Source organism: Ambystoma mexicanum, chromosome 10 (genome assembly GCF_040938575.1).
Source record: "Ambystoma mexicanum isolate Mex_15411 chromosome 10, UKY_AmexF1_1, whole genome shotgun sequence".
Taxonomy (NCBI): Eukaryota; Metazoa; Chordata; class Amphibia; order Caudata; family Ambystomatidae; genus Ambystoma; species Ambystoma mexicanum.
The window spans coordinates 1,290,859,614-1,290,884,475 of record NC_090932.1 but is presented as its reverse complement, the minus strand read 5'-3'; the positions used below and the strand labels follow the sequence as shown (position 1 = coordinate 1,290,884,475).

Sequence of the window (24,862 nt, the reverse complement as noted above, 5' to 3'; positions counted from 1 at the left end):
TTAAATTTCTATCTATTTGCGAGTAGAGTACACAATAGTGCTATGTTCATTGGTCTCATTGCTATTGACTAGAGTTTCCATTGCTATGCTATCAATAGATCTATTTATTTTCATCTGTGTCTATTGTCATCGAATTGCATCCTTCGGGGATCCAGTCTATGATGTAAGCATGTTTCCTTCTCGTGCAATACAGAACATCCAAGGGATGAGTCACATGTTCAGATTTTAGTCACATCATTTATACATTTCTGCAATTTATGCAAATACTAAGCTGCACATAATGAACTGGTACAGTTCCTGCGACCAAAACAAACCTTGCATTGATCATTGTATGATTAATTTACTTTTGTATCAAATCTTTATTCTTGAAGATTGTATAATAATGTTGATATTTACTTTTCAGATTTATCAACAATGCCTGCCTGTTCGATTAGCGGTTGCCCTTCGAAGACCCATGCGAAATCTGAAGGAACTACAATGCATGTATTCCCGAAAACTGTCGATCGAATAAGAGAATGGGTCAGACATTGCGGATATCCACTGGATGAGCTGGAAAGTAGAGTCCAACAAGTCTTACAGGTAAGAGGGGCGATCGATACCGCATCTGCAGCCGGCACTTTGGCTTGGACATGTACACAACTTCTTGGGTAACAAAGAAGAATAAACGGCGAACTACACGGAAATTGCTCGAAAACGCTATTCCCACTCTATTCGTCCACATTCCGCCACCGGTGAGTCAAGTGTCCGGATTTAGCTTTCGGCCTTGCGGTAGTGTGTAGCCGAATGGATTAATTGATATTGTAAGTGTTCTATCCCTTGTAATAATTTCGATATTGATATGAGTGTATAGTTTTTTGAATAATGACATTTATCAATATATTCTTTTTCGATTTCATAACCCACAAACGCAATGTATATATATATGGGGACAGGGAACTGTGCTGTATTGAGCATTTTTCAAGTATTCTGTTGGCTTACATGGCTATTTTCAATATTGGCATTTCATTATCAATCATTAATTGACCTTTACAACTTCTTGACTATCCCTTGAATCTGAAGCAAGAACATTCTACATCCTTGACGTGGTCGCATTTATCAACCACTTCTAGCGCGTATCAGGTAATCTTATTAGGCTAATCCGCTACATACTTGTTTTATGCATGTCAAGTAATAGTTTTATTCTATCGTGTAATTATTTTACTGAATGTTTGGTTAGTGCTTTCCAATTGATATACACCTTAGTTATCGTCCACTGGTGTTTGTTTTCAGTTATAATTAGTGTTAACCATACTAATGCAAGTACTGTCTTTCAGGGAGATGCTGAAGCGTCCGCCACATCTACAACATTTCTAGATGTTTTTCAACATCAGGAGGTATGGATACTGACAGCTCCATCGAGCATCATCATCAGAGCTGGAATTCTTGTCATTTGATTGTTCTACACAATGTTTCATTCGTGGTTAGCCGTTGATATGTACCTGTGCTGTCGACCCCAGGTGTATGTTATGTTTTCACAATTGTAATCCTCACTAATGCAAGTACTATGTTTCAGGCAGTCGATGGAGCGTCAACCCCTACACTTGATGCAGAGCCTGACATTCAAGTATACGAATCGGCGCAACAGCTTTCGGAAGTGCGCACTACATTTGCAACATCCATAGATATTCTTCAGCAGCACGAGGTATGGATACTGACAGCTCCATCATGCGTGATCATATAACGTGATTCCATTTGCTATACTTTCTTCCCTATAAACGCAAGTGCTGTGTTTCAGGGAGACGACGGAGCTTCCACCCCAATCACAACATCTCATTTAGATGATGCAGATGTAAAGGAATCGTTGAAATAAGTCGATGAAATGTGATCATATTTGGATTTTCCTTGATTCTTTTGGACAATGCATCTTTCGCGGTTATCTCTTTATATGTACCTGTGCGTTCGACCCCAAGTGTGTGTTATGTTTCCAATATTGAAAACCATACTAATCCAAGTACTGTGTTTCAGGGAGACGACGGAGCTTCCACCTCAATCACAACATCTCATTGAGATGATGCAGATGTAAAGGAATCGTTGAAATAAGTCGATGAAATGTGATCATATTTGGATTTTCCTTGATTCTTTTGGACAATGCATCATTTGCAGTTATCTCTTTATATGTACCTGTGCCATCGACCCCAAGTGTGTGTTATGTTTCCAATATTGAAAAGCATACTAATGCAAGTATTGTGTTTCAGAGAGATGCGGATGCCTCCTCTCCAATACAACCATTCATGGCTGTCCATGCAGAGCCGGAGGTATGGATACTGACAGTTCCATCGAAATAGATCATCACTGGTCGAATACTTGTCGTTTGATTGTTGCACACAATGTGTAAATCGTATTTTGCTATTGAGATGTACCTGTGTGTTCGTCCTCACGTGTTTTATGCTAACAATATTTTGATACATAGTAATGAAAGTACTATGTTTCAGGGAGACGATGGAGCCTCATTCCTTGCTGTCTATGCGGATACAGAAAATATACCCGTTGCAGCGCAAGAGGAAGGGAGGACATGCGGAAACGAATCGGAGCTACAGCGTGCAGCTGTTGAAGGTCGAGTCAAAAAAGTTGCAAAGAAAAAAAAACAAAAAAAGGTTACAAACAGTTAATAACTTTAAAAAATGTTTTGTGGTGGGGACCATTTTATGTTTTTTTCTAGTCAATTCTACTACACTCCATCTTGTGTTTAAACTGAACATCCCTTTTCCAATCTCTCCTCCAGTTACCCGTGGGCATCAGAACTATACACACAGAGACATTGAAGCAAATGAGAGATGTGGCTTGCCAGACCATGTACACTATGGAGGAACTATTAATTGAGGCGAGGCGTGTTCAGGCTCGAGATGCTCATGTCCAATGGCCAGAACATGAATTAGCTCTGTTTGGAGACTACAGCAAAGTTGCATTGGACCATAGCTACTGTGCGACCGGACCACTACAAGAAGATGTTATTGAATGTATTGGAGATAGCTCTGAAGTAGTTGCAGATCAATTTACACAATCTACACCAGCCAAAAAATTGCCACCAAAAAATATGTCGACATTGTTGTGTTCTCCCATCAATGTTGAATTAGCAGATGTTGAAATGAGAGAGAATGAACCAGCCGCAGCATCCATAGACGCAACAATACTTGATAGCAGCGATATTTCTTTCCAATGTGTTGACATCTCCACAGCGTCAAAAGCTGAAACAACGTTGACGCAGGATGACAGTCTAATGAAAGAGAGCAAATACATTGTATTCGACAGTTGCTTGATGGAAATTACAAGTATGCTAAAATGTGTGCATTCCGTTAGGGGGAAAGTATGTGGGAAGCCATTGATTAATGTGACTCGTAAAATGAAAGGCACTAACGTCAAAATAAAAGCCGCCTGTAGTTTAAATCATAGGTTCTCATGGTCTGCACAACCGATGCTGGGGAAACTGCCAGCAGGCAATCTACTGTGTGCAGCTGCATCACTTTTTAGTGGCTCCAGTTTTAGAAAGTTAGAGGCTTTTTTTCAGTTTGTGGGACTCCATTTCATTTCTAGTGCGCTGTACTACACATACCAACGTGATTATCTGTTTCCGGCCATTAGTGATGCTTGGAGACAGTGCGATAGCCCTGGGTTTTCTGCCAAGTACTGCACCTACCACTTTCAGGACATGGATAGTAAGAAAATTGTGAGTTCGGAGGTCGTGCAGGTAACACAATGTACATCCTCAGTGGCCATGGAGAAACTAGGATTTATAAAATCAGTGGAATATCTACAATCGAGGGGGATGGACATCGAGCTCATAGCCACGGATAGACACGTTTCAATTGCCAAGACAATGAGAGAGCAGTTCCCACATATTAAACATCAATTTGACGTATGGCATCTTGCTAAATCAATCAATAAGAAAATCTCGGCTGCAGGAAAAAAAAAAAGGTTTTGAAAGTATTTTGCAGTGGTCACATTCTATCACCAACCATCTTTGGTGGAGCTCAAAAACTTGCGAGGGGTCAGTGGAAATACTACTTGAAAAATGGCGGTCACTGATGCACCACTGTACCAACGTTCACCGCTGGGACAGCAAATGAACATTTCCACCAATGTGAACATGGCCCTTTATCCCCAGAGGAGGCACGGAAGAAGAAGTGGTTGATTCCATCATCACCGACACACAAAGCCATTGAGAAGATTGTTTTCGACAAAACTCTATCAAGAGATTTGAGAGGACTGACAGAATTCTGTCACACAGGAGATTTGGAGGTGTTCCACAATATGTGCCTAAAGTACAGGCCAAAACGCTTGCATTTTAGCTTTCGGGGCATGAAACATCGCACTCTACTAGCCGTCTTGGCCCATAACAGCAATGTCGGACGTGAACAATCTAGGACTAGGGGCAAAGTAAGGATGCCTCGCTACACCAAGGTGTTTTCAAAACGAAGTAAGCAATGGGTGATCAAACCAGTCTATGATGAAATGCAGTTCGACTTTGTGAAAGGCCTTATTGTTGCTGTGTTAGAGAAGCACAGATATGGAATTTTGGACGTTTCTGTACAGAGCAGTGATCCATTGCCACCAAACATTGCGACTGTGCCATGCCCACCCGATGCACAGCTGATTGTAAAGTACAAATCGCGGTTTAAATAATTGCAATAGGATTGTATTTTTGTAAATAAATGTTATTGTACAGTGTACCAGTAAACCTAACCCCCAACTTCACCATCATGGGTGGCGAAGAAGCTGGGTGTCATCTTTGAATTCTCTCTATTCACCTCACATATGTGTATGTATATATTTTTCTCATGTCTCATCTCATGTAAATGTAAATGCTGCGCACTGTTAACGGAGGGGAGGCTTGCGTATTGCAAAAAATAAAACAAACAAACAAACAATAAATCTCACTTTTAACTCAACTCCTGTGGTACTTTATACTTTCCCTGACCTTCCGCAAAAAATTAAATGTTTCAATTTAGGCTGCAAAGCTCGCAGACAACGGGGACAAAATTGGGGCACTTCGAACGTGCCAGCCAAGCAGGCCGTGGCATTTGGGAGAGAAGCCAGTTCGCATTTGCACATTGAGGCCCACTACATAGACGGATTCTAAACTTCAAGTTCTCACAGATGCCTATACTACGTGATGTTGCAAATAAAGAATGCGAAGGAAAGTGCACAGATGAGGCCCACAAGTCGCACTGGAAGTATAAGGGTCTATTGTTTTTTGACCTTGAGACAGGGACCATGCAGAAAGAACTACATTTGAAGGGAGTGCGCAATAACGTAAGAGACGATAAGGCAGAAAATTCAGAAACTAGACCGAGTTTCAGTTTTAGGTCAGTATACGAAAAATCATTGTCAAGAGCATGGTCCGTTTTACAGACTGCATTACGAAGAGACACAATGGAAATTTCAAATATAATGTAAGTAAATCTTTACACGCTTTTATACCGGAATGAAGATTTAGTGAATGGATGCATGAATAAATGAATGAATGATGACTGTAAAAGATGTTAAAACTGTTCGTAGTGGGCACATGGGCATGCAGGTTCACTGGTGTCACCGATCTGGCTCCTTGGCCCAGCCACTTTTCCCTGCACTACGGGACTGTCTCTGTATCCTTCAGCCCCTTGTCCCGGCATTTACCTTGCACTTGCCACCAGCTGGCCCTATTATTTAATTTGTATTCAACTATCCTTGTACAGCCCATCCCCATGCGCGATCAGAAAAAAACACCTGGCCTAGTAGGATCGTTGTCTGTCTGCCCTTGTTCCCCACCTGCCTCGTCACGCCTAGAAACACTTGAGTATACGCGCGTTACAAATGCCATATCATATATCATATCATTCCTCATGCATGTAGAGTGTCGTTTATCATTGTGTGTTGCCCTAGATTTATCTCGTTACTTTTCGCATTTATGTTAGAGAAGAACATACTCCATTGAACTACCCTTGCAAGCAAATAGTTTCTGATCGGCCGTAATGAATGAAATGAGTAATATTAATGAAGTTCGGCTAGTGAGACTAATTATCATTTATTTGTTTTCTTAACAGGTATTTGATCCCGTTCTGCAACTGCCACCTGTTTGAGACACCGGCGGACGGATTCTTCAGCAGACACCTGCAGCTTCGTGTCAACAACTGGAGCACGATCACCATATTATGGGACGATCGCCAAGGGCCCACATTCCCTTACGCTGTACTAGTGGCTAGAAGTAACATAACAAACTTTAGGCTGGACTAGTGCCTAGTTGATGGAACAGCCTTGCGGTTCACCGTGCTTCCAAAGTGATTCTTTTTATGAAAATGAACACCCTGTGTGCCATAATGGAACAGCGCGTGACCCAAGATGAAACGGAACAGTTATTGCGGATACAGATAAAAGAAAATAAATGTCTTCCGGAGTTCATATGAATATTCTCTAAACATTTGATGCCAAATAAATGTACTTTACCAAATGTACCGTGTTGCTGTTTCATTGTAAAGTACAGTTTCATATTCAGAATTGTGGCGCGCTGTGTTGTGAGTTGATCTGTGTTGGTTTCCGGGTTCTGTGTGGAGTCGCGCAGAAGACGACTGGGCGCGTTTGCCTACGCAGCACAGTAACGTCACGGGGAGAGGCGGGGAATATGAATGTTTTGATAATGTCAGGCTCAGGGGCGGGGGAATTGATTTAGTGCCGCAAAAGCAGGTGAGCCAGGGCGATCGGGGAAAAGATCGGATTATCAGAAAATGGCGGCTCCCAGGTGCTTGTTTTCGCGTGCGTTTAATGGACGAAAACTCGGGTAAGGTCCATAGGAAAGTTTTCTAAAATCGAGCCACTTAGCCTTAAAAAAACATGGCCGACCCATAGGGACAATAACATTTTTTACTAGAGTATGCCTTTAAGTACTTTTTTGTTGAACTAAATGTCAGAAGCCAAAGCGATCTCCCGCCAGCCCCAACTTTCAAAGTTTGGAATGGGAATTCAATAGCTGCTTATGGGGTGGTTGACTACTTTTCATTTAAGAGAGTCATAGACTTTAGAATCTGCGACCGTCCTGAAAGCGATCACAACCCAATGGTGTTTTGCTGGCTGATTGAAGGTGATGTCGGGGAAACTTCAGACTCGGAAGGGAAATTAAAGCATTTTTTGCCTATGAGAAAGATGTCCCGAATGGACGTCTTAAAGCTGTTAGACGACAAGGATATATCTATACTTCAGGATAAGTTAGTGAAGGCCTCTTTGCAGGGGGAGGTGATGGGCCTGTTTCAGCGCATTCAGTTAGTTATTTCCCAAATTGCCCTTTCAGCGCAACCGCACATTCCTGGTCCAGTGATGGCAGAGGGCCCCATGGTTCAACAGTGAATGCAGGCATCTGAAGTGGGCAATTCACGTAGCTATGCATCAACATAAGACTAAAGGAGGCCACCTCTTCTATCTGACGAAGTCGTATAAGAAAATGCTTAAGGAGAAGCAACACTCGTTTGTGGAGGCCCAAAGGGACATGCTGGACAAGTCAGTGAAAGGAATAATCAGCCAATATAATACTTGAGTTTAGTGTCAAAGGGGTTTGTGGGTGTTCTGGCAAGAGACGCAGGTGCCATCGACTCAGAACAATGGATCTCCCATTTTGAGGAGATTTTGTGGGAACATGAAGCAGGGGCCCTGCAGTCCGCCAAACTACTTAATCGAGGCAGAAGCAGAACCGCCTCTGAGTTTTACGCTAGCTGAAATCGAAGCACATCTAAAAACCTTAAAAAAAAGGGAAACGCCTGGATAAATACCTACAGGTAATGCAGGCGAAGATCAATATGGCTATTCTCTATGGGGCAGAAGTATGGGGCGCTGCATCGTGTATCCCTCTAGAAAAGGTGCAAAATAAGGGGCCCGCAGGAGTATGTTTGCCTCCAAATACTCCAGCACACGTCTTACACCATGATTTGGGTGTGGTGACTTTTAGCCTTTTAGCAGAGCAGCGCTTTCTGGACTTCTTTTTAAAATGTTCACTGAATACTAATCTCTCCGCAGCGGTATCGGTATTCAGAAAATATCCAAGTAAAGTCAATGAAAATAGGTTCATGAGCAGGCGGTACCTAATGTGCCGTTGGAGACAAGTACGGGATGTTCATTTAAAATCTTTACTTAAAAAAAGGGCAGCCGAGACTGAAGTGGAAGCTCTTCTAGAACGAGTGGTTACGCTTCCCTCTGAAATTCTATGATCCGGCCCTAGTGCTAGCGAAATCGTCACCATCCATAGTCAGATACATGCTCACGACAGCCGTAGGCTTTTGCTTATGGCACACATTAATGTACTACCTCTGCAAGCGAGAGTACCATGGTTAAGATTAGAGAAACTGTGTCCCTGTGGCTTGGGTTGTGAGGGGGATCTTGCGCATTTAACAGTCTGTAGGTTTACAATTAACATGAGGAAACACTGGATTAGGCAGCCATTTAATCAGGACAATATAAAAACATGCATCAGTGGACTACATTTTTTTATGAATAGTAATGATGGCAAATCTTTATCCGATGCAGCTAAATTTATCAAGAAGCTTTTAAAGCAAATATTTTATGGAAGATGGGAATTTAGTTTTGTATGTTTTACTATTTGAAGGTTAGGGCTTTGTATTCTGTACAATTATATTTTATGTACTGTTGTGATTTTAACTGTGTTAATGGATGCAATGTCCAAATAAAATGTATTTCCCTTTCTACCACTGGCGACCCTCAAATGATGTCCATGGTCTTAGAGTTCACTTCACTTTAGGTCTGTCTCTTTTAAGACATGCATGGTAAGGCTTTGAGGCCGAGGTAGCCGAGCCGTTTGCCAAAGCTTAAAGCTCTTATAGCTCTGATGGCTACTGTCCCTCCAGGAGTTCTTGCACTTTCCCACAAGAAAGTACTGATTATTTCCCAATGGGTAATTGTAGGGTGGTTGCCTGTTTTTTCCCCCAAATGGACCTGTCAAGACCCCAAAGCCATTGCAGTCTTTACCTCAGTACCGAAGGAGGGTACCAAAACATTTACCTCACCTGCAGGTACAGTCTCCATTTTACCAATTTCAGTGTCCTTCCTGGTACTGACAAAGTCTTCAGTTGCTGTCGGTACTGGTCCCAGGAAAAAAGGCAGATTCACAGAGACCTTGCGAGAAATGAGTTACAGAACACTTGGAGCTCATTGAATGATGGATTGCCAAACATTGGACACAGAAATGATGTGGATCAGCCGCTGGGAACTGCTACGTACACCGGATACATCACTTGAAGCCTGTAGTATACAGCACATGAATCAGAGGTAAGGCACTCGCTGTAAGGAAACGGGTGTGGTGGTTGGTGATGTGAGGGTGGAGTCCTCACTGCTATGGAATCAAGTGCTAATCTCCTGAAAAGTAAAGGTTTTCCAAACATTCTAAAGATTTCTTAAACTGACAAATATCTTTTGGCAAGCAGCTTTTCCAGGCCGCCTGTGGATGAAGGCTGCCCCCCACCAGTTGGAAGGAGGCAGAGCAAGACGAAAGAGAAACATGCCCATCATTGCAAACCTATGGAACCCATACAACTTCTACAATGACAGTGATGAGTGATGACACAGAGTGCAAAGGTGGACTCTAGATAGTGTAGGATCATAATTTTAACCAGTCTCAAGAGAGTCAAATATTGCCAACCCGAGCAGTAAATACAATGCAGGGTCTTCAAAGTTGTCCTCATCAGAAAGAGTCCTGAAGCATCACCCGTTCCCATTCGCTTGGCAATAAAAGGGGATAGTTTCTTACCTGTAACTCCATTTCTCCAGCATTGGTATCTTTCATGGATTCACATGCTTAGAATATTCCCCGTCGTCAGACTGGGAACCTTCGGTATACATAAAGCCGTTTTTCCCTAGGAACACTTTGACACTTTTGTGTCCTATCCACGTCATTTTTGGGCTGCTCACGCATGCCCCAATAGGACGTAGCGGTATAAATGCCCCGCCCCCGTGGCTCCCTTCAGATTTTAACCCCTCCAAAGTAGCATGGGGGATACAGCATGTATATTGCATTCAGGGGAGGCCGGCGGGCGCATGTGAATCCAGGAAAGATACCAATGCTGGAGAAATGTAGTTACAGGTAAGAAACTATTCCCTTCTCCAGCATTGGATCTTTCATGGATTCACATGCTTAGAATAGATTGTACAGCAGTAACTCTGATACGGCGGTGTGAATGCAAACCAACATTATTGTGAGCACATATATATACATATACACATATATACACATATATACATACATGTGTATATATACACATACATATACACGTATATACACATATACACGTATATACACATATACACGTATATACACATACACATATATATACATATATATACATATACACATCTATCTACATATACACATCTATCTATCTATCTATCTATCTATCTATCTATCTATCTATCTATCTATCTATCTATCTATCTATCTATCTATCTATCCGGCCAGTTCAAAGAACGACCACAACAGTAATCATCATAATCACCATATGCGCTTACGTACAAGTATATATCTACGGTATCTTTATAAATATTTACACATATAAATAAACACAAATATATATACATATATATAAATATAAGGTCATTCCCTTGGACAGGGGCCTACCTCACTGAAACAGATGGCGCAAGACTGCTCTTCCCATCTGCACATTAACCGCATGTTGCTGTTCAAGGCAGTAATGGCGGGTAAACGGTTGTGGCACCGACCAGGAGGCCGCTTGGCAAATGTCCGTCAGCGGAATCCCTGCCCACAGCGCTGCTGAGGACGAAGTTGATCTCGTGGAATGAGCTCTCGGACGACCTAGCGGTTTTCCCGCCTTGGAATGACAAAAAGCAATTGTTGACGAGACCCATATAGCTAGTCCTTGTCTTGAGATTGCCTTTCCTCTCGTCGACGGACCATAAGCCACAAACAGTTGCTGCGTAGTCCTGATTTGCTGACACCGATGAAGGTAATATTTCAGAGCTCTCTTCACGTCCAAAGTATGGAGGGCCTTTTCCGCAGCCGATGAAGGAGTTGCGAAAAAGGTAGGTAGAACAATTGACGAATGTTTATGATAAACAGTAGGAACTTTTGGAATAAAATGAGGATTAGTCGACAGCACCACTTTGTCCTTAAAGAACCTCAAGTACGGCGGATCTATGACCAATGCCTGTATCTCCGAGAGCGGTCGAGCTGACGTAATAGCTATTAGAAAAGCCAACTTCCACGATAAGAACTTCATAGACGAGGAAGCCATCGGTTCAAAGGGAGCTTTCATTAGCCCCGCTAACACCAAGTTAAGACTCCATGTCGGTGGAAAGCAGTTAATCGGCGGGAATGTACGGAATAGACCCCTCATGAAGTGCTTTATCAGCCTATCACTAAACAAGGGAGACGACTGCCTTTTCCTCATGAACCTTGAAATGGCCGCTAGGTGTACCTTTATCGACAAAAAAGACAATCCGCTCTTCGCCAAATGTAGCAGATATGGGAGAAGCTGTTGTGGAGTTATATTCAGAGGGTGCAATCCCAGCTGATTTTGACACCACCCATAGAATCTCCTCCACTTGCAGGCATACAACGTGTTCGTGGAAGGAGCCCGTGCGGCCTGCAGGATTCTCCGGCAATCTGACGAAATACTCAGGGTACCAAACTCCGAAAAGTCAGGAGCCAAGCTGTGAGGTTGAGACTGTCCGGGTCGTGATACCACACTGTCCCTTTGTCGCGGGACAGGAAGTTCAGGGCTTTCCGAAATGTTATCGGCTGCTCTATTGACAGTTGAAGCAGGTCAGAAAACCATGCCTGTCTCGGCCAATACGGAGCCACTAGGATGACTCGACACCTGCATCTGCGTATCCATTGCAGGGTTCTCCGTATGAGAGGAAACGGGGGGGAAAGGCGTAGAGAAACTTGTCCGTCCACGGGAAGGAGAACACCTCCCCCATAGAGCCCCTCTGTGGCCACCTGCTGGCGTACAGTTTGCACTTCTTGTTCTCCTTTGTTGCAAAGAGATCCAGAGGAGGTTGCCCCCACTTCTTGAAGATCTTCGACAACTGAAGACTGTCTATCTCCGATTCGTGTATTTGGTCCATTTTCCTGCTGAGGAAGTCCGCTTGCTCTTTCCTTACTCCAGGGAGATGGTGAGCTACGATGGTTATATCGTGCTTCAGAGTCCATTGCCATACTTTCTGAGCCTCGGTGGAAAGGGTTCTGGACCGAGTGCCTCCTTGTTTTCTCAAGTAAAACATTGCCGTCGTGTTGTCTGTCAATAGTCTCACTACCGAGCCTTTTATGTGTGGAAGAAAAGACTTTAGGGCCCAGTGCACTGCCCTCAACTCCAGTACGTTGATGTGCAGGAGCGATTCCCTCGGCGACCATCGACCTTGCGTTTGGAGAGTGCCCATATGTGCTCCCCAACCCGTCAGCGACGCATCCGTCACTATGGTCACACGAAATTCCAGTTCCTGCAGGGGTACCCCCCTGGATAGGTTCTGAAAGCTCTGCGACCATCGAAGAGCTCGTAGGAGCTCGTCGTCGTCGACGGCCAGTTTGTCTGACCAGAGTCCTTGGGTCTGGGACCACCGGTCCACCAGGAACTCTTGAATTGGCCTCATGAAGAGGCGGCAGTTCTTCAGAGGAATGCACAACGCCATAGCGCCCAGTATCGACATATATCTCCTCACCGATACTTTGGTATTGATCCTCCACTGACTTGCTAGCTGATTGAGTCTGTGGATTCTGTCGACGGATGGCCTCACCAACCCTGACTGGGTTTCGAACTGCGCACCTAAGAACACTAAGCTTCTCGACGGAGTCAACGAAGACTTCTCGAAGTTTACTGTAAAACCCAGCCGTCGTAAAAGTTGCATGCTGGCTTGTAAACTTGTTTGAGTTGCCATAGGGGAGGATCCCCTCACCAACCGGTCGTCGAGATACGGGTACACGTGATGGCCTTGCTTTCTCAACCATGCTGCAACTGGAGCTAAACATTTCGTGAACGTCCTGGGGGAGGATTTTAGTACAAAAGGAAGCACTGCGAACTGGTAGTGAGTCCGTCCTACCACAAATCTTAGGAACTTTTTTGTCGTCGACGCATTGGTATTGGTACACGTCTTGAAGGCCAGCGACACCAGAAAATCCCCTTCTTGGACAGAACGGATCACTTCCTGGAGTGTGAGCATCTTGAATTTTAGGCTTTTCAACGCTTTAAGGTCGTGAAGGTCGAGAATGGGACACCATTTTCCGTTTGGCTTTTTCACTACAAAGTATCGGGAATATACTCCTTGACCCCTCTGCGATGCAGGAACTAATTCTATAGCCCCTTTTTGTAGCATAAGCACCACCTCCTGTTGCAACACGCTCAGGTGGGGTTGAGCTAAAAACGCTGGTGGAACATGCAGAGGGTTGCTTTTGAATTGCAGGGAATGTCCAAACCTCACAGTGTCCAGCATCCACTGATCCGTGGTTATTTGCTCCCATTCGTCGGCACAATGCGATATCCTGCCTCCCAGGACGTTCTGACGCCCGTCATTGCTGGTCTTTGGCCTGCATATCTTTCGACGACGAGTAGCCCGTCCTCTTCCTGGAGGCCTGGTAGTCTCAGCGTCGTTGCGAGGCCTGAGAAGCCCGTCTGTAGCCCTGCAAGGAGTACGCCGGCCTATTGAAAGACCGGTCCCTTGATGTTGAGAATCGGGAGTTCCCTGATGCTCCCCTAAAGGGGTGAAAAGAATGAAAATTCCTTCCACTCTGAAGGGCACCCAAAGAACGTGCCGTGTCAGAGTCCTCCTTCATGCCTTTTAAGGCCTCATCCACCTTTTCGCCGAACAGAAGGTCTCCCTCAAAGGGAAAATCCAGCACCTTGTATTGCACCTCAGGTCTAAAGTTGGTGCATTTAAGCCACGCTTGTCTCCATAGAACCACCCCGTTGTTGACTTGCTTAAATCCCAATTCTGCGAGGTCCACAGCAATATTTATAGAATGATTTGAGGCCTCTTCACCCTCTCGGACGAGTAACATCGCCGCTTTCCTGTGCTCTTCTGGGAGATGTTCTAGTATGGGTGCCAACCGGTGCCACATCTCTCTATCATACCTGGCCATTATAGCCAGAGAGTTGGCCGTCTTAAAGGCATCTTGTCTCCTGGCCTCGTTCTCCGGAGGAGTCGTGCATTTGTGCTGGGACTTTGCTTTTCTCGCTGCTGACACCACCGACTCTGGGCCTGGTTGGGAGGATAGACATTTGGGGTGGATTCTGGAGCCTTACATTTCTTCTCTAGCCTACCTTTTATTGCGGGCTCCGAGAAGGGATGACGCATCGTCTGTAAACCCTCCTGCCACACATGATCCAGGATGGGTACTGAGAACACCGGCCTCCTCCTCTTCCCCATGTGGTCAAACAGAAAACAGTCTTTTCTCTTCCTCTTGAGCCAATCCGAATTCGGTACACGCTTTGCTCATCATGGCATGGAACGACCCAATGTCGTCCGGGGGAGACGGCTGAGCTGGGCTCCTTGGGGCTTCGAACTCTGACTCCCAGGTTGGATCCCTAGAGGGGGATAACGAAATATCTGATAAGGACCTTCTGTCTGAGTCCAGCAGCTCTCCTTCCTCCGGGCGTGCACATGTGAGGTCCTCACGGCCGGTATTGCCATCGACACCGTCGGAGCTGGCCGACGGGAAAGCCAGGTTCGTCGACTGCCGATATGGTCGGAGCTGCCACTTGAGGTAACTTCTCGTCCAACTTCTTTAACAAGGTCTGCAACGTGGATAGAACCTCAAGTGATAGAACAGACTGCGGGTTAAGAAGCGAGGTTGTAACCGGGATATTTGTCCCGCTGGAAAGAGTCAGCCTGCTAACCCCTTGTAACCCGAGCTCTGCAGGCCCAGCTATCCTCTCACACTCCTCGTCCACAGAGGATACAGACAAGGCTGCCTCCTGTTGCAGCAAGGATTCCGGTAAAACCGGGTTGAATACCTCCGGTCGCCAGGCCTCCTGCGGGATCTCCGCCGACGAGGCTAAAGTTGGGCCAGCCGTCATCGGAGCCACCACCTGCAGCATAACAGACAAAACCAACTGTGTCATTGGTAATGCGATCGTCGACGACGGTGGTATTTGCGCAGCTGCCTGAGGTGTTCCTGCCTTTTTTTAACTTGACCTGTGTTTTCTCGACTCTCGACTCGAGGATGATCTATGGTGATCACCTGAGGAGTATCTCGACTTCTCCTTTCTCTCCTTTTTTGACGATGATGATGATGATGCTTTCTTCAGGGAAGACTCTCTTGCGGGACGGCTTCCCGAAGACCCTTTCTCCGCAGGGCGTGGTTTCTTCACCGGGGGTTCAGCCGATGCCGAACGGCGGGGAGCCCCTAAGGATTTTGATGCCGAGGCCACATTGCGCGTCGATCCTACCTCCAAAGGCGGGTACGCACCCGCTCCATCGCTCAACCAGGCCACCAACCGCCGACTCCGGTCTTTAAGAGTCTTTTGGGAGAAGCCCTTACATATGTCGCACTTGTCTGCCGAGTGGTGAGGGTGTAGACAATATATGCAGCCCATATGTCCATCCCCCCTCATACACTTTCTTCAGCCCGCATGTAGCGCATGGGCGGAAAAGAGCTTTTCCAGACATCAGGAAAAAACACAATGAACAACCTTGACAAAATAGTAGATGACTCGAGGTGATCCCACTACTTTGGAAGATGATTGAAATCTGAAGGGAGCCGCGGGGGCGGGGCATTTATACCACTACGTCCTATTGGGGCATGCGTGAGCAGCCCCAAAAACAACGTGGATAGGACACAAAAGTGTCAACGTTTTCCTAGGGAAAAAAGGTTTTATAAGTATACCGAGGGTTCCCAGTCTGACGACGGGGAATATTCTAAGCATGTGAATCCATGAAAGATCCAATGCTGGAGAAACAGATTTCTGAACAATCAGCAGCGTGCTTAGTATGTGTGGTCTTTGGATTGGATTCACATAATGCACACCACATTGCAGTTGCAGCAGTGATCCAACATCTTTTATTGGGACACGGACACACACACACACGAAAAGAGCAAAGTGGTGGCAGCACTTACTTGGCAGGATCTGGCACCTGGGTACAGAGCAAACGCAATGACTGGAAACTTTTACGGATTGAATGGATGTTCGCCATACCCATGAAGACAACTTCACAGTTCGGATAGTACTCTGTCATTAATATGGAACACAGAAAAACAATGGTTTAGATTATTAACACAGTTTCCGAAAAGAAGAAGAAATGTTTCCTCTGCATGTAATGCAAATGGTTTCATCCGTGCCAACACAAACAATATGCAGTATTTTAGTATGGCTGTCAGAACAATGCAAACATACATACTGGATAAAGAGCTACGTCTAACCAATCAGAGTTTTCGTCATCAGACAAAAAATCAGCCCAACAGGCACAACATTATTCAACCATCCACCATCCATTTTTAGGGTGTGGATACTGGGTCACATTCACAGATAATGCATAATAGATTAGATTGACAAAAATCACTGAAAATAATGCCAACATGAATAACCACCCAAGAGGAAACACCACCAAATCAGACCAACGTGTGTACACTACATCAAGATACAATCATAGAGCAACTCTTGCCAGGGCACAGCTGTCCCGTTACCTTGAAACTGTAGAAGAAGTTTTAAACAATCGGTATTCCTGCCAATACACAATCTAATTTACAACCAATCTGTGGCATCTTTCTTTGTTAAGGCGCAACCTAGGAGCAATCAAACATGGTCTTAAAGCAGGCAAAAATCAAAACTCAAAAGACTGTATTAACAACCCTCCTGAACTACAGAACTAACATGCCGGTACCACGCCACTCACAATGAGACTTTTAAAGCCTTTTGTAATTTCCTAAAATGTATTATTTAACAGAACGTATGTTATTCCCATCCACCTTAATTCTGGAGATATGACATTTCCCTTCCAAGATGCTTCTTTGCAGATGTTTGTAGATGTGGTAAATAAATTAAATTAATTTAAATAATTACAGGTTATTTGCCTTAGTGACTACTATTGGTAGACCACAGTTGCTCTTTATAGAGACCAATGGAATATCTGCAGGAAAGTTGACAAACTCTTGCACGGTAAAAACAGAAACCGATTAAATGCATGCATGCAGGCATGGATGACTAGCTCTCCTCACCCAAAGCACCCTGCATCGCAGTACTTTTACTCTATGCCCATCTGAAATAACATACTGAAGGGGGGATGCAGATGCAAGCAGTACTGAGGACTACCAGAATAAAAATCACTACTTTGAGTAAATCAAAGTTAATGTGACAGGTCAGGAGGAGGACTCGGACACAGATACAGTGTTTTACAGTTTTTGTCATTTATCTTCTCCTTCAAAAAGGACTAGTCTTTCCTGAAACTCTGGCAGCCCTATTTTATAATAAAAGAAAGTCAAAATGGGTGGTTGTCAGGATGTCCAAAACATTAATGAAGTGTTAAGAAACCTACTACTGACCTAGTCTCTTTCCCTACCTTTAAAAAGGAAATAAAATAACAGATATGTTTTTGGGCACTGCCCATTGAAAAGGGTGGCTGCTGGCTTCTGCCCCTCCCTCCCACGCGCTGTGTCTCTTTACCTGTGCCCATGCTTATGTTTGCAGTTCCAGGGATACCGTTCATGTTGTGATGGACTACCAACAGTCCCTGGACTCTAGCCAGGCCTCTTGCTCTTCAAAATCTAGGTTACTCTCACTCCTTCTCCCTTCAGGGGAGTCATTTGAGTTTTTTTCTTTCCCTCCCCAATCTGGGGACTTCCTCCTTCTCTTTTTCCACTCTGGGGTTTCTCCGTTCTCTCCCCACTCGGGAGTTTGACTCTTTCTCCGCTCCACCCTGGAGCTTTTCGGTTTTCTCCACAATGCAGGGTTTGTTTCTAACTCACCCCCCTCTCCCCCACTCAGGGGTTTATTTCTCACTCCCTTCAAGGGAGTTCTCTCAATCCCTCCACTTTCTGGGGTTTCTCTTCCTCTTACTCCCAACTCTGGGGTTCTTTCGGTCTCTCCCCACTCCAGGGCTTTGCTTCTACCTTCTCTCCACCCGGGAGTTCTTTCCGTCTTCTCCCTTTCTGGGACACTTCTATACAGACCCACTCTAGGTCTTCTCTTCCTTCTATCCCCCCACTTTGGGGTATATCCATGCCCCGCCCCTTCTACTGTCTCTTCTCTCTTCAAACTTTGGGGTTTCTCACTCCCCCCCATCCCCGTGGGGTTACTTCGTTCTCTCCCCACTCTGGAATTTGCCTCTCTCCCTCTCCACTCTGGGTTTTTTCCTTTCTCTACCCACTTCAGGGTTTGCCCGTTTCTCTCTCCCCACTCTGAGTCTTCTTTGTTTTCTCCCTACTCCGGGGCTTGCTTTTTTCTGTCTCGCCACTCTGGGGCTTTTCTCCCTTTCCCATCATACCTCCCAGTCCACCTACTTGCGTTGACTGGTGCTCCTTCGAGAGGGGTGTGCAGTCTTCCTGGGTCTTCTTGCGCTGCTGAGCCGCTTATGCAACACGTCAACTGGACTACGCATCAGCAACTCTCCCGCGCGCTCGGGCCATGGACCTGTAGGCAGCTTCTCGCCTGGGCTTTGCCTATGCCCTCAGAAGTTCTCATGGTTGCTCTGGACTCACCGCAGGTCAGGGCCCCTTGTCTGGCGTTTCTCACTCTCCGAGCTGCCCCCCCACCGGTCAGCGCTTCGGCGCAGTTGATCTCTGCGGGCTTCAGGGAGACACTCTCCCGATTGGTTCTTTGAATGATGCTCCTCTGAGGGTCCAGTTTACTCGTCTCTCTGCTGTATTCGAAAATGATTGGGCATAGTATGGGTCAGAAGCAGAGTCAGTCATTATTAAAGGGGTTATAGAATTTTTCATACACCCTAAACCCTACATAACCCATAAAGGTGTTAGTGTCTGGGGGTCAGGGGGATGGTGACAAACCCCTCTTTGGCGATTTCCTGTCCCCCAAGCAGGAGTTACCCCCAGAGGGATTCCCGCTTCCCTGTCCCCTAAGGAGTATTAAGTGTAGCAGACTCACCTTCCTAGTCCCAAAAGGGGTGGCTACCCCTGGGGAGAAGTGCCAATCTCCTCTGATTCGTGACATATCCCTACCGTTTGAGTTAGGCCCTCCTCTAGCTGATCTGAAATCATGGTTAAGATTTGTTACTGCCAAAACCATTTTGAAGCCAACCTTTTGTAATATGCTAGTAGTCAATGGAATTTCGAATGGAACATTGCTTCCTTTCCCTGGAAAGCCACCAGTGCCTTGGGAGCTCTGGAAAAAATAATTTGAAAATCACGCTGTTGCTGTATGCGGCACAAATTACGGACTGGGAGAAAGAAATCGTTCTGAATGCATTGCTCAGGCACAGCAGGTAAAGACAAATTTGATGACCTCCCCGATCTCAATGCTGATGAGTCGGATAACATAAATAAGTAAGCAAAGTGCTCAGCAAAGATGGACAAGCACTATGAAAACAAATTAAGTGTCATTCTGGAGAGATATACATTTGGAAAGTGAACACACAGAGAAGAGGAATCTGTTCAACAATACCTTATTGCTCTGAGAGGCCTCGCAAGAACTTGCGGGTTTGGACAACAAACAGATTAGAGGCTCAGAAAATAGGTTCATGCTCGAGTATAGAGACGGCAAGATTAGAGAACTATGGGCTAAGGGTGTTCCCCAGCTTGAGGAGGTCCAGGGATTGCCAAAGAAGTTGAACATACAAATAAATGCGTTCAATCTTTGGAGAAAAAATCCCTACATTGGTAAACAGAGAACAAAGAAAAAAATATGCTGAAGCCATTTCCGAAGTATCCAACCATGTCACAGTAAACAAACTAATTTGGGAGGAACAATAACTCAAAGAAGATGTTTCAGATGCGATTCACTCCCACATTTGTCGAAGATTAACCTGATTGACGGCCTGTATGGGAATGAGGAAGAAGCTGTATTTAACAGAGGTGAAGATGAGAAAGATTTACTTGGTCCCAGAGATTAAGTGAATATCAATAGAAAGAGTGTGGAGATGAGGATAGATTCAGGCGCAAAGTACACTTCTTCCAAAAATAATATTTGAACGCTTATACTCAGAGGAGAATCTAATGGAAGTGGACATTAAAGCAGTTGTTCATGGATGTGGGAAGAAAGGTATAATAGGATGGTTGTGGCAGAGTTTGAGTTCAGGGGAAGAATTTACTTCTGGAAACTTTTTTTTTTTAAACAGTTTTTATTGGTTTTAATGTGACTCACACATGGCATCAGCGGAACAAGAAATACATAATCAGACAGGGTCAAACGATACAAATTGCAAAGTTGCGCCAACTTCACTGAAAAGAAACATCCAACCTATACTACTAAACCCTCAACATTCCCTCCTCCTCCCTTGTACCCACCCTCCTAGTTGCTAGTAATACAGTACTCTATGCACTGCCCCTTTAATATGCCCGAGTAAGTCTGGCTATGTGGGGTGCTTGCACTGCCTCTGTTTCTGGTGGCGCAGGCGTGAATAGTGCCTGGGTAATCTGGTACCATGTCACCATATCAGCATTGGTATCCGAGAGGCTCAAGTGTGCCACTCGTCTCCACACTGTTGTCTCTGCAAGTGCCCATTGTGTCCCGGCACCAATCCGCTATATGGGTACCCTGCTGAGACTTCCATGTCGTCGCTATCCTGCGTTTCGCTAGAACAAACGACAAGTCTCATTTTAGAAGCAGAGCGTGAATGTTCCGGGCATGTAAACCGGCCCAGTAAGCAGGCTGCGGACGATAGTGGATATATGTTCAGGTTCCCCTTCTTCATTGTATCCGCAATATTCTCCCAGTACTTCCTTATGATAGTACAGACCCAGAACATATGCAGTATGCCGGCATCCAAGGCCATGCATCTAGGGCAGCCCTGCGCAACTGCTCCAGGAAATTTTGATATTTTAAGGGGAGTTAAGTACGCTCGGTGCGTCACATACAGTTAGATCAACTGTAATCTCGTGTTCCTGGATACCTTCTTGTGGTATCGCAATATGTGCGCCCATTGTGTGTCTTGAATTGGGGCCCCCAAATCTTCCTCCTACTCGGCTCGTATGGCCAACTCGGGTATGGGTCTGCTCGTAAGGAGCCATTTGTATAGCTTAGAGATAGTCTGTGTACTTTCGGCAATATCGTAAAGGGTGTCTATAACTGAGTGTTTTTCCAGTGATTCCCTATACATGGGCCATCTACGTGTGATCGCGTTCTTCAGAGTTCGGTTTAGTAGAAATTGACCTTGGTGGAGGCCTGGGTTGTCCACTAACTCCTGGAATGGTGTAAATACAGTACCTGTGAGCAGGTCGCCTAACCTGGCAACTCCCTTCAGTTCCCAGTGTGTGCAGATAACCTGTCGCACTTGGGTTGCGTCTGGTGCTAGCGAGGCCAGAACAATAAATGGGTGTTTAATTTTGAGTAATGCCATTGCCCTGTCCCATAACTGAGTGCCCAGTGTCACCAAATAAGGATGGTGCCCTGCGTGCAGTTGCATAATTCCACAATACTTCCTTCAGCAGGATACATGGCTCCGCCGGTTGGAGTAGCTCCGTATCCAGGGTAGATTTGTCCGCTAACCACCCTACCATGAACTGGAGCTGTCCTGCTAAGTAGTACTGCTCGAAATGGAGCCCTCTAATGCCCCCTTCTTCGTAGGGTCTTTGTAGTAGGGCCAATGCTATCCTGCATCTGCCATTATGTCACAAGAATTCTCTGCACATTGTGTCTAACGTCTTAAAGAAGGCTTTGGGAAGATTATATGGAACATTCACAAAGTAATGTAGGAGACAGGGAAGGACAACCATCTTTAGTAGTGCCACTCTGCCCATCAATGAGAGGGGCAGCTTAGTCCAAAACGTTATGGAGTTCTTGACCCCCACCAGGGCTTTTAGTGTGTCATTATCGTGTTCCTCCGCCAGATTGTGATATATGTCGACTCCTAAATCTCAGAACGTGGCCGTGCTCCACTTGAGAGCCAGCACAGGAAACTTGTTGGGTTTTGTTTTCGCCAGTGCAGCCAGTGGAAACAGGGACGACTTGTCCATACTGACCGTAATACCCAAGATCTGGGAGACGCATGCCAGTGCTTTAATTATAAGTTCTTGGTTGTCTTTGCGGTTTTGCACGTATACGAGAGTGTCATCCGCATACATAGAGATCATGTGATGAGTCCCTATAACTGGTATACCCGACGTAATGTATTCCTTCTGCAGATATGCCGCCACCGGTTACATCGCTAAAATGTACAACAGAGGGCATAATGGGCATCCCTGTCTACTGCCCTTTTCCAGCACCCAGGACTTCGAGAAGTGCCTACTTGTCCTGACTCTAACCATCAGGTTTTTGTAAATAATTTCCACCCACTGTAAATAGTATGGCCCAAAGCCTAGCCGGCGCAAGGTGGCAAATAGCCAGTCCCTTTTAATGGAGTCGAAAGCCTTTATGGCATCTAAAAGCTGCTATAGCACACAGTGTGTCCCAAGAGGCTGTACTATGCATGATATGATGTAGTCACCTCAGGTTCCAGGACATATTCCTGCCCAGCACATATCCTGTTTGATCGGGGTGTACTAGTGTGTGTATTACCCTCTTCAGTATGTCTGCTAACATTGATGTTAAAAGTTTGCTATCTTGGTTCAGCATAGACAAGGGTCTACATGAGCTACAATCCTGTGGCTGCTTATTGGGTTTCAGCAGGGGGATTATTATTGACTCTCTCAAGCTGAGCAGGAGAATGCCATTATCATGCGCCTCCGTCAGAGCCTGCAGGAGGTTTGGGCCAGATCTGAGGCAAATTCTTTGTAGAATTCACTCGGCAGGCCATCTGAACCCAGAGTTTTTCCAGTGTGTAGCATTCTTATGGTGTTCATCAGTTCGTCTACCGTAATCAGTGTGTCTAGATCGTGTTCTGTTTCCTCACTCAGTCTAGGGAGATCAATGTCGTTCATAACCTCTTCCATGTTTGTGGAGGTGGGCGTGTGCGTCTCTTGGTATAGACTGCGGTAGAACTTGTAGAACACTGCATTAATAATTTCCTGGGTGTGGCATATGGTGCCTTGCTTTGTCCATATTGGAAAAATGGGTGAGTGTTGTTGTTCTTTTTTACTTAGCCATGCCAAAAGTCTGCCCGGCTTGTCCCCCTTTGCATGTTGTCTCTCTACATATTTAGTGTAACTGTGCTTACCGAGGCGTTCCCAACAGTTTAGGCACGGTTGCCGTAAGGCAATTTCTTTCGCTTGTCTGTCCCCTTGATCAGCAAGGGATCGCGCTAGTGCTTGCAGTGCGTCCTCGCCAGTGGAAATTCCCTGCTGAGTGTGGCTTGGCTGCCCCCCCGATTTACCAATAGCTATTCCTCTAATAACTACCTTGAGGGCCTCCCAAAGGGTGCCCACATTGTGAACGCTACCATTGTTATGTTGGAAGTATTCTTTGATACCCTCTTTATTATCCTCCCGGAAAGCAACATCTGTTAGCGACTCGCCTCTCAGTTTCCATGTCGGAATGGGGGTTGTCGGGGCTGTGTATTGCCATTGCAGTAGCAACGGGGCGTGATCGGACAGAACCGTACTCTTATATTCCGTTGTCAGTGATCTGTCCACCAAATTGTTCCCCACAAACAAATAGTCGAGTCTGGTTTGGACAGTTTGTACTGAAGTGATGTGGGAGTAATGCCTGGTGTTCGGTTGGAGCATCCTCCAAATATCTACCAACTCAAATGACGTCAACAGCATCTGTAGAGTTCTGGCCGGTGGGGCTGGCCTCAACTGTTTAGAGTCCGACTGGTCTATGCAAGGGTTCATGACAAAGTTGAAGTCTCCCCCCACCAGATCACATTTCCGTTCCTAAACGGGCCCACCCTAGGGTACAGAGTTTGGAATAAAGCGGCCGTATTGTTGTTGGGTGTGTAAGTATTTACTAGACAGGAGTCTACATTTTCTAAGAGCCCCTATATACATACTAATCTGCCCTCATTGTCTTTCTTGGACTGGGTTACCTTAAAGTGTGGGTGCAATCCACGTCTGTACCCCAGGGGCATACACCGAATACGTGGAACCTATGATCCGTCCTCCCCATTTTCTGTAACATGACTATATTGACATGGTGCCTGCAGCGATAAGAGAACACTCTATTCCTTTTCACAAAATTGTTCTGGCCCCTTACATTCATTCCAAGTCAATAGTTTTATCCCTTTAGCCGCCATCAAGCTCTCTTATCAAACGAGGCTCTTCATCTAGCCCCATCCCCCAACTTTACACCTTACTCCATAGTGAGTGCACCAGTTCCAAGGAGATGATTAGCGGTGTAATACTGAATACTAGCAACCCCCCCCCACTAAATACCCCAACTTCTATAACAACCAACAATTGCCCAGCGTAGTTGCCCATACTCAGGCATATCAGTTCTTCGCAACTGTCTCCGGGAGAACAATCCCAGATTCGTGTGGGGCGGCTGAGTGCATAAACAAGCGCTCCAAAGAAAGAACAAGAGGAAAGAAAACTCTGTGGGTGGGTTTATGGCAGCTGTAGGTGAGGTCTCTTTGTTCAAGGTTGTAGAGTGAAGCTGCGAAATGCATCCTGCCCTCTGTACAATCTCAGTCCAACATCCATAGACCTCAGGGACGGCTTCCCTTCATGTCTCTGTATCTGGACCGAGGGCAGCGGTGTGGACCCCAGTGATATGCTCTAATGATCAGCGTGCTTTCAGCTGCGGTCCGGGCCTTCTCTGGTGCTTGCATCCATGTTCAAAGTGTTTTTATGCTTCATGTTGGAGGTATTGCCCTCCATCAGTGGAAAGATCTTCTCCCTGTCCATCCAGTCTTGGGCCTC

The 24,862-nt window shown here is 45.5% G+C and overlaps 1 protein-coding gene across 7 annotated transcripts in view; it reads right to left on the bottom strand.

Moving 5' to 3' along the window:
- Positions 1 to 24,862, bottom strand: part of MTMR3 (myotubularin related protein 3) — a 2,389,252-nt gene that overhangs the window by 729,353 nt on the left and 1,635,037 nt on the right. For all 7 annotated transcript variants that reach the window (XM_069619294.1, XM_069619290.1, XM_069619289.1 and 4 more), the window contains one exon: positions 16,076 to 16,187. In XM_069619294.1, coding sequence (XP_069475395.1) covers positions 16,076 to 16,187 — 112 coding nt within the window. The remainder of the gene's footprint in view (positions 1 to 16,075; positions 16,188 to 24,862) is intronic.